The sequence below is a fragment of the Pyrus communis genome, chromosome 11 (assembly GCF_963583255.1).
Source record: "Pyrus communis chromosome 11, drPyrComm1.1, whole genome shotgun sequence".
In the NCBI taxonomy this organism is placed as follows: Eukaryota; Viridiplantae; Streptophyta; class Magnoliopsida; order Rosales; family Rosaceae; genus Pyrus; species Pyrus communis.
This window is the reverse complement of record NC_084813.1, coordinates 13,485,454-13,494,646: the sequence shown is the minus strand read 5'-3', so window position 1 is coordinate 13,494,646 and position 9,193 is coordinate 13,485,454. Positions and strand designations below refer to the sequence as shown.

The following is a 9,193-nucleotide window of genomic DNA, read 5'->3' as shown; positions in this document are numbered from 1 at the left end:
AGTTGAGAATCAGAATGGATTGCGAGCTTTTTGATAGCCATATCTTGTGATATTCGAAGGGTGGCCAATAAGGCCATGTACTCTACTTTGTTGTTTGATGCCTTGAAGCCTAGAGTGATTACTTGCTTGAGCATTGAGCTGTTTGGGATGATGAAAACCAAGCCTTCTTTAGAACCTTTGTAGTTGGATGAACAGTCGATGTACACGCGCCAAAAGCCTTTGTCAGAAAGGGTTGGTTCAGCCAAGGTGTACTTGAGGGCATCTTTGGGCTGTATTGTCTCGTCTTCCAGGCCGGGAGTGAACTCTGCTATGAAGTTTACCAAAGCCTGAGCTTTTATCACCTTGCAGGGTCAGTAAACCAAACCGAATTGTCCGAGTTCTAATGCCCCATTCATCACTTATTGAGAAGCGTGTGGATAATGTAGGATAGATCGTAAGCAATATTGAGTCATAACGACGACCATATGCACTTGAAAATATGGTATGAGCTTCCGAGCTACAACAATTAACGCCATAATTAGCTTTTCAATCCTCGGGTATCTTTTTTTCACATTTAGGAGAGCTTTAAAAGTGTAGAATGCTGGCAGTTGGGACCTCAGCTCTTCTCGTATGAGGGCGGAGCTTACTTGTACTGCTGAGATTGCTAAGTGGATGTATAGGTCCTCGGCTACTTCCGGCTTGGATGGTAGCAAAGGGAATGTCAAATATCTCTTCAAGTTTTGAAATGCTTTCTCGCACTCGTCGTCCTACTTATCTCTTTGAGCCTTCTTGTTGGCCGTGAAAAGTGGCTTGCATCGATCTTTTGACCACGAGAGGTATGGTTGGGCTCCATCGTGAACGGATTATAGCTGTCTTGTTCAACTGCTCAGGGATCAAGAGTGAAGTATCCAGCGTCCTCTTTTGGCCTCCACACTTTTTCTTTTGTCGGCGTGTCCTTCTAAACGCCATTATCTTGATCCGCCTACTGTGGCTAATATTTGGTGGCAAGCTTGTCTTTCTGAACCTCAATAGCTCTTATGGGGGGGAAGGACGTCTTCTTTGACTCTTTCAGCATTTGCACCGTGCATCGTCAAGATGCGGCTTGGTTTACCTTAATCTCTTTGACTCCTCATCCTGAGATACGGAATCAGATTTTCTGGTACTCAACGGAGGTTATAGCGTCAGTTTCACTAACTATAGCCTTCCTAGAATCCTATTATAGAAAGATGGATTGCTTACTGTTGTGAACGTTTGCTTTGAGACTACTAGTGGAGTTCTCACATCGAGTGCTATGTTGCCAGTAGCAGTTGAGGTGTATGTATTAAATCCGACGAGTACCTCTGCTCGACATATTATCGTGCTTTCCAGGCCCATCTTCTGAATGATGGATAATTGAAGTAGATTCACTACGTGCCGTTGTCCACCATCACTATGTAGACTATCGTGTGAGCCAGTTAGACAGAAATGACCAGGACGTCGTCATTTGGGAAGTCTATTCTTTCGACATCTTACTCAAATGATGGGCCCAAGTTTGGCATCGGTTGCCTGAACTTGGGAAACTACTATAGCCTGCTGGATCTTCCTCTTCATGGAGTTGTTTGTGGCCCCTAAGTATTCGGACTTGGTGGAGATGCTGTTGATTCTGATGGTCTTAGTAGGCAGTTCATCGTCTGCATCTGCGTTTCTTCTAGGTTGCGCAGCTGGCTTGTCTAAGTATCTATCGCATTTACACTTCTTCACTAGCTTCTCTAGGTGGTCCCTCCAGGTATAGCATATGTCAGTCGTGGAACCAGGACATTAGTGGAACGTATAGTACTTGGTGATCCAACTTGGAGGTGTCTCATTTGGATTGTCTTGGCAACTTGAATCAAGGCTCACTCTTAGGGTCGCTGAGGCAATCGGGATCGAGAACTTGGTATAGTTCTCAGTAGCCTGAGCTCCTCTTGTTGAGGACCGATCTCTGCGCTTGGTCCCCTACTTGCTTCGGTCGTTAGACTGCTTCTTATCTACATTTTTCTAAGCTATCTTGGACTCCTTCTGAGGTTGCTCAAGTGCCTTGTTTGCTTGTCGAGCCTCATGCCAAAACGTATACTTCTCTACTATAGCGAATGAGTCTGCTAGAGTCAGGTTTTTTTTCATGATCATTCTCTGAATAGGGGATGATCTATTGAGAGTCCATTTTGGAAGGCTGCACTGGCAATCGAGTCGTTGCAGCTGACTACCTTCGCCTTCTCAAGCTTGAACCTTTTGAATAGTCATGGATTGACTCATTCAGATTCTTCTTAATGTTGAAGACATGATCAGACTTCTTCTTATAGAGAGGTAGGATAAGTATTCCTTAGTGAAAACTACGAAAAGGTTGCCGAAACTCCAGATGGATTATGGAGGCAAGGTATGGAACCAAACCTACGCCTTGCCCTGCAAAGTAGTGGATCATCGCATTACGGTAGTGTTTCAAGTGCCTTTCCAGGTCTCCATCTCCCTTGAATATGGTGAAATATGGTGTATTGAAATTACGCGAGGGTTCTGTCTACATGATCTCGTCCGTGAAAGGTGATCTACTCATGTGTGCCACGTCCCTGCGAAGGGTTGTCTGTGGCTTCGATGCGCTCGAATTTGAGCAATCACTTAGTTAGAAGCCTCTTTACTTCTTCTTGAATTTGCCTTTGCTGGGACAACGAGGCTTCTGGCTGCCCCTGGTCATGACCTACTGGTCTCTACTGCTCTTCCCTATGATCGGCTCGTTTATGCCACGACTGCTGTGCATTTAGTACATTCCTAGCAGGCGATCGAATTACTTGCAGGCTATCGGTTAAACTTGACCCGAATTGAGCGAATGATTCTCTCCATCCGTCGTCCTGCTTACTCCAATGTGAGGTGGAAGATGCTCCTTGCGAGCCTAACCATGAATGAACATTATGCTTGGAAGGTTGTCTATGTTGATTATCAAGATGTGGCCCCAATCGTGAATGTATGCTCATCTAAAAGCCTAACCAAGAATGCACACTCTTTTGCATGCTAAAACGAGAGACTACGCTATCTCAAGGGCCCAGGCAGGAGTGTAGACTGCCATAATGCTCAATTCATGGCTGGTTGAGGGGCTGCTTGCCGGGACGACGTTGGAAAGAAATGTCATCGCCTACCCTTTTCCTACTTATTGACACCTTGTCCGCGACACGCTGTATATCGGTACGCTGCAGCAGCTGACACATCTAGGTAGTCTACTGCACGAGGGCACTTGTCAATTAGGCTACCTGTCGGGATAAATGTTGTTCGTTGCTTGGAGTGGAACTGTTGGGATAGTAGATGTCTATGTGGAAGTGTAATGGACTTCAGATGCAAAGCTTGAGGCAGGATAAATCAGATATGTAGTAAGGTGGGTGAAAATACCCTTGGTTCAACTGTTGGCCTTGGGATCTGGATCTGGGCTGGTTGAACTGGTCTGGGAGCATGCTAAACCAGCTGGAAGGCTGTGGGAGTAGATCGGGTGCATGGGCACTAGGCCACCTCGGTTGGCGTGGCTTGGGCTGCTTTAGTCTGGGCAGCTCGCATCCAAGTGAAGGTGGCAGGCGCCAAAGGCTACTGCTGAGGACGAGCAGCTGCTTAGGTTTGCACCTGCTGGTTGCTTGGGTCATGGGCCTCCTACCCTTGGGTTTCCTTGCATTGAATGGAGGCTGCCCCGTGGGCTTTTACAGCGGTGGTTACCGTTGCTGGCATGGTCACGGTACCTTAAGGTGACAAAGGTGCAGTTTTGCCATGGTAAGCCTCGAGGAGCAACAGCGTGGAGCCATATCCCAATCTCCATCGATTGGTCCATGTGCTTCAACGTAGGAGGTCCTATTGGTTGTAGTTTCTGAATTTCTTGCCATCGTAGTCGTGGATCTATGAAGGAAGGAAGTTGAAAGCAAGAGTCTTCTTCGAGTCTTTGGATCAGAGCTCTCTATGAAAACACCAATTTGTGGATGCAAAATAATAACACTTAAGATTAAGGTCAAAAGCCTCACACACCCACTGTAGTATCCCACATCGCCCGTGAGGGCGTGGTCTTTGGGCCTTATATATCCATGCCCAGAGCTTTAACTTCAAGGAGGCCTTTTGGGGCTACGACCTGCAAGAACAAAACCGTGCGGTAGCTGGGTGGCTGCGACATAGTCCAGGCCCAGAATGCCAAAGCGGACAATATCCGAGAGGTTGGAGTCTGGGATGTGACACCCACGATGAATGAGGAGGGGGGATTTGGCTAAAGAATCTCCAATGCCAAAGTTAGAATTTTGTAAAGAATGTCTTTGAGTGTTTATGGGAAGCAAAAAGCCTCTTTAGGGGTAGCTAAAGCTTACAGAATTTTGGAGATAATGGAGTATTTATAGGAAAGGAGGAGGAAGTGGGCCGACCCTATAGGGTTTAGGGGTGGCCGGCCCTAGGTGGTATTTTGGGTGGAATATTCTAAGATATTTGTGTAAATAAATATCTTAGAATAAATAGGTAAATATCCTAAGCTGCCCGTGGGTGCATTGAGCAATTGTTGATCTCTGCCTGTTCTACCTCAGTTGCCCGTGGTGAATGAGGCTGCTCTCTGCTCCTTTAATAGGGGTAGTCTTATATTTCTTGGGAAATAATCCACGTGTCAGCTCTATAATTTTTGGGATTATTTTTTGCTCTACACTCCACACTAGACAATTGACATGTTTAAAAATACTTTTAAAAAGACAGAGAGCACTTTTAAAGAAAATAGTTTTACGTATGACGATTAATAGAATGATCAAGATTTAATAAAATGCAAGATAAATACGAGATGTATAAATGTAAAAATTTGGGAACCGTATTCAAACAGCCACCTCTGCGTTGAAAATGTCTACTTCCAAAAAAAAAAACAAAATAAAAGAAAAACCATTTTTCAATTGTCTCATGCATCCGATCCCAAGATTTTCCCGGAAACTCATGATAAGAAAGTAAAGTGAATTTGCAATCTAGTCCACGGTCAAGTCCTTCAGCCCATTCAAACATACCAACTGAGAAAACGCCTCTCACTTTTGTAGTTTTCTTCGTGGATTGGCTTGGTAGGTTTCTTATTATTTTCCCTAAAGACTAGAAGGGTTTGAATTTCGTTTATTGATCATTGACCAAATTATCAAGTTGGCCTTCTTTACAATTTTTTTAAGACACTTTATTATTATTATTATTATTATTAGATAGTGCTATCTACACACCTATTTTTATATTTCATGAATTCTTCTTAGTTTCCAACCGTCCAATAAAATTAAATGAAAAAGATCAATAACAAAAAAATTCACAAAATGTGTGGAAGATAAAATAAATGTGTGAATATCGCTATTTTTTTTTAATATTATCCTTTTGTAGCCATTAATAACAATATTAGTTGAGTTGTTGAGTCTCATTTGAATTTTTAATTTGGACAGTCAAGTCTATATTTTATTTTATTTATTTTAAAAGGTGCTTTGGTTCTCTCCTATTATAATTGGAGGCACCAAGTAAAACGCAACAAAGAAACTCTATCTACAAGGATACAATGTGATAATCGTATTCTAGTTGTGGGTAATCATATCACTTGTTTGGGAATAGTTTTGTAGAAAGTATTTTTGCTCGTAAATATAAACATGAAGAAAATTTTATTAAACAACACTTAAAAGTATTTTTTTTAACAAGTACAGAACATGTGTTGCTCTAAAAACGCGCTTGTATGATTGAAAGGCGTTTTTAAATTTATTTTAAACATAATCAGAAGCTCTTTTAAAAAAACACTTATTTCCAAAATCAATCTCTTACATTCTCTCCCAATGAAGACACTTAACTTGCCTTTTACTAAACATAATCACCATTGCCACCTCTTCTTTGAGTGTCCTTTTATGATGGTATTTGGTCTTCAGTGTTGTTCAGGTACAGTGTCCCTTGGCCAAGGCTCCCCTGGCCTCTTTTTGTCATGTGGGCTGCTAGCCGTTATAAGGGAAAATCTCTATCATCAATAATATTGAAGTTAGGTCTTGCTACTACTGTGTATTATGTTTGGAGCAGAATAACCGTGGATTCAAGAACTCATGTCAAACCGCTGCGGTGGTTCTCAACTTAATTAAGTCCACTATTAGTCTTCGATTGAGTTCTTTGAAAATCACCCATTCCGCTGCTGATGAGTCTGTTTTAAAGAAATGAAATATACCTATAAATAGTTAGCGCTTATTGTTGCTGCTTTGGTGCAGCGTTGTTAGCTTTGCTATATGTTTTTCTTGTGGTTGCAGCTCATTGCTGCTTGTATTCTCTTTTTCTCTCCAATAAATTTTATTTTAAAAAAAACCGGCGAGTCTTCTCTGTTTAATAGAAATCCAATGTGCATACTTGACAACGATAAATTGTTATCATGAAAAACGACAATTGAAATGATGTTAGATTATATACCAGACAAGTGAGGCGACCTGTGTATTGACTTCCTCCAATTATAAATCCCCTTTCCCACCACCTCAAACATACATCAATATTTCACCACCCAGACAAACCACTTCACTACTTGTCAAATAATGGAAGCCACTTGGGTTGTTGCATACGTAGCTGCATGGCTAGGAGCTCTAGCCCTCATCCTCCTCTCCCGCCGCCTCCGCCACCGCAAGCTCAATCTGCCGCCCGGCCCTAAACCCTGGCCTATCATTGGAAACCTCAACCTCATAAGCCACCTTCCCCACCGTTCCGTCCACGAGCTCGCCCTAAAATACGGCCCCATCATGCAGCTCAAGTTTGGGTCATACCCTGTCGTCGTGGGTTCTTCAGTAGAAATGGCCAAGGCCTTCCTGAAAACACACGACGTCACTTTTGCCGGCCGCCCTAAATTCGCAGCCGGCAAACACACAACCTACAACTACTCGGACATCACTTGGTCCCCGTATGGCCCATATTGGCGGCAAGCCCGTAAAATGTGCATCACGGAGCTTTTCAGCAACAAACGCCTAGAGTCTTATGAATATATTAGGAGGGAGGAAATGAGTGCCTTGCTTAAAGGATTATATGATTCCTCCAACTCCAACGTTTTGCTCAAAGACCACCTCTCAACCGTGAGCCTCAACGTCATAAGCCGGATGGTGCTTGGAAAGAAGTACACTGACGAGACTAAAGATGCGATTGTGAGCCCCGATGAGTTCAAGAAGATGTTGGATGAGTTGTTCTTGCTGAGTGGGGTGTTGAACATCGGCGATTCGATACCTTGGCTTGATTTTTTGGACTTACAAGGGTACATAAAGAGGATGAAGACTTTGAGCAAGAAGTTGGATATGTTTTTGGAGCATGTGTTGGATGAACATATCACAAAGAGGGAGGCTGGTGGGAAAGACTTTGTTGCAAAAGACATGGTTGATGTGCTCTTGCAGCTTGCTGATGATCCTAACCTAGAAGTTAAGCTTGAGAGGCATGGGGTCAAGGCATTTACTCAGGTATGATTTGATTAGTTTTTTATTTTATGGAATAATATACTATAATCTTTGAGAATTTTCCTAAAGTTTAGTAGATGTGATATGTGACATATGAGATGTGAAATACTAGGTCTTGTTCACTGGATATAAGAGTAATGTTAGGATCAGACAACTGTGAGCAGTTGATGCATTTAGGTACCACAATGCATTAGCATCCCATGGTTATTGACTGCATGTGAGCGGTTGAGATCACCGTAATTTTAAATAAGATCTAGAATTAACTCAGATAAATACTAATGTCTTATTTGTGACTTAAAATATGAGAGTTGTTTTATGTTGGTGGATTCTATTAGGACCTAATTGCCGGAGGAACGGAGAGCTCAGCAGTGACGGTGGAATGGGCAATTTCGGAGCTCCTAAGGAAGCCGGAGATATTCAAAAAGGCAGCGGAGGAGCTAGACAGGGTGATTGGAAGAGAGAGATGGGTTGAGGAGAAGGACATTGTTAATCTCCCATATGTTGATGCCATTGCCAAAGAAACCATGAGGCTGCACCCAGTGGCACCCATGTTGGTGCCAAGGCAAACCAGGGAAGACTGCCAAGTAGCTGGCTATGACATACCCAAGGGCACCAGAGCCCTAGTGAGTGTGTGGACAATAGGAAGAGACCCTGAATTGTGGGACAACCCTGAGGAGTTCTTCCCTGAGAGGTTCCTAGGCAAGGACATTGATGTCAAAGGCCAGGACTTTGAGCTGCTTCCTTTTGGGTCAGGCAGGAGGATGTGCCCTGGCTACAGTCTGGGCATTAAGGTCATTCAGTCAAGTCTGGCTAATCTGTTACATGGATTTACATGGAGAATGCCATATAACATGAAGAAAGAGGATTTGAGCATGGAGGAGGTTTTTGGGCTTTCGACACCGAAAAAAACTCCCCTTGTTGCAGTCTGTGAGCCTCGTCTTCCACCTCATGTTTACTCACTGTGATTATGTGAGTTTCTTTGTATCAGCTAGTTCCTCTCAATAATGTTTAGTACTTGGGAAAGTTTGTTATGAGTGCAATCCCAATCCAGACCTATTCCTGTATTTCCATTTTTTTTCTTTTGTTTCACTTTTATATGTGGAAATAGTAAAGTTAGTTGATGGGTGGCTTTCACTCTCCTTCAGGAGGGGAGGGGGTCTTTGTGTGGCACCCGTTGGTGATGGCTCATTGGATGATGTGAGAAAGGTTGGGTCATTACATGGGAGTAGTGTTGAATTTTAAAGCAAGGGATTTGTGTTTAAGATCTACACAGACACGTGATCCTGTTATCGGATTTCATAATTTTTATTTAACAAAAAATTCTAAACTATTTCTAGACGTATATTTGATTTGATTTGATTTTATCTTATCTGGTCAGAAAAGTCCAAAAAAAAAAAATTAATAATTGATGGAAGATATTATTTGAAATTACAACTGATGACTAACATACTGTAGATCAGATATCAACGATCCACTAATATAAATAGTTGAATAGGATGGCACAATATTTGCCATTATTTGGCATTCACCATGCGTTGATACTGAAGCTGATAGGCCCTTTAAAATGTCGTGATTGAGATAGAAAAGGTCAAAATGGCAAAAATTCTAATATTTCCCTTTTGTATATAGAGATTTTTATCGTTAGATTTTTTTTATTAAACATTCAATGATTAAAATTTAAACTCTATAAATCTCGGTGTATGCAGAGGATATAATGGAGCATATTAGAAAATTTCTCAAATTAAACCACAAGTAGCATGGTTGAGACTGAGATTCTTGAGTCCAAA

General features: G+C 42.3%; 1 protein-coding gene across 1 annotated transcript; it reads left to right on the top strand.

Moving 5' to 3' along the window:
- The first annotated feature begins 6,454 nt into the window (after positions 1-6,454).
- On the top strand, positions 6,455-8,736 carry LOC137708193 (trimethyltridecatetraene synthase-like). Its single transcript, XM_068447212.1, has 2 exons — positions 6,455-7,409; positions 7,742-8,736. The coding sequence occupies exons 1-2, from the start codon at positions 6,507-6,509 to the stop codon at positions 8,369-8,371; spliced, it is 1,533 nt and encodes a 510-aa protein (XP_068303313.1). The 5' UTR covers positions 6,455-6,506; the 3' UTR covers positions 8,372-8,736.
- Positions 8,737-9,193: the final 457 nt, after the last annotated feature.

Bases quoted from the DNA above. Each gene is read 5' to 3' on its own strand.
- LOC137708193 (XM_068447212.1), top strand. From the start codon at position 6,507: ATGGAAGCCACTTGGGTTGTTGCATACGTAGCTGCATGGCTAGGAGCT. The intron at 7,410-7,741 runs GTATGATTTGAT...GGATTCTATTAG, and splicing joins GGGTCAAGGCATTTACTCAG to GACCTAATTGCCGGAGGAAC.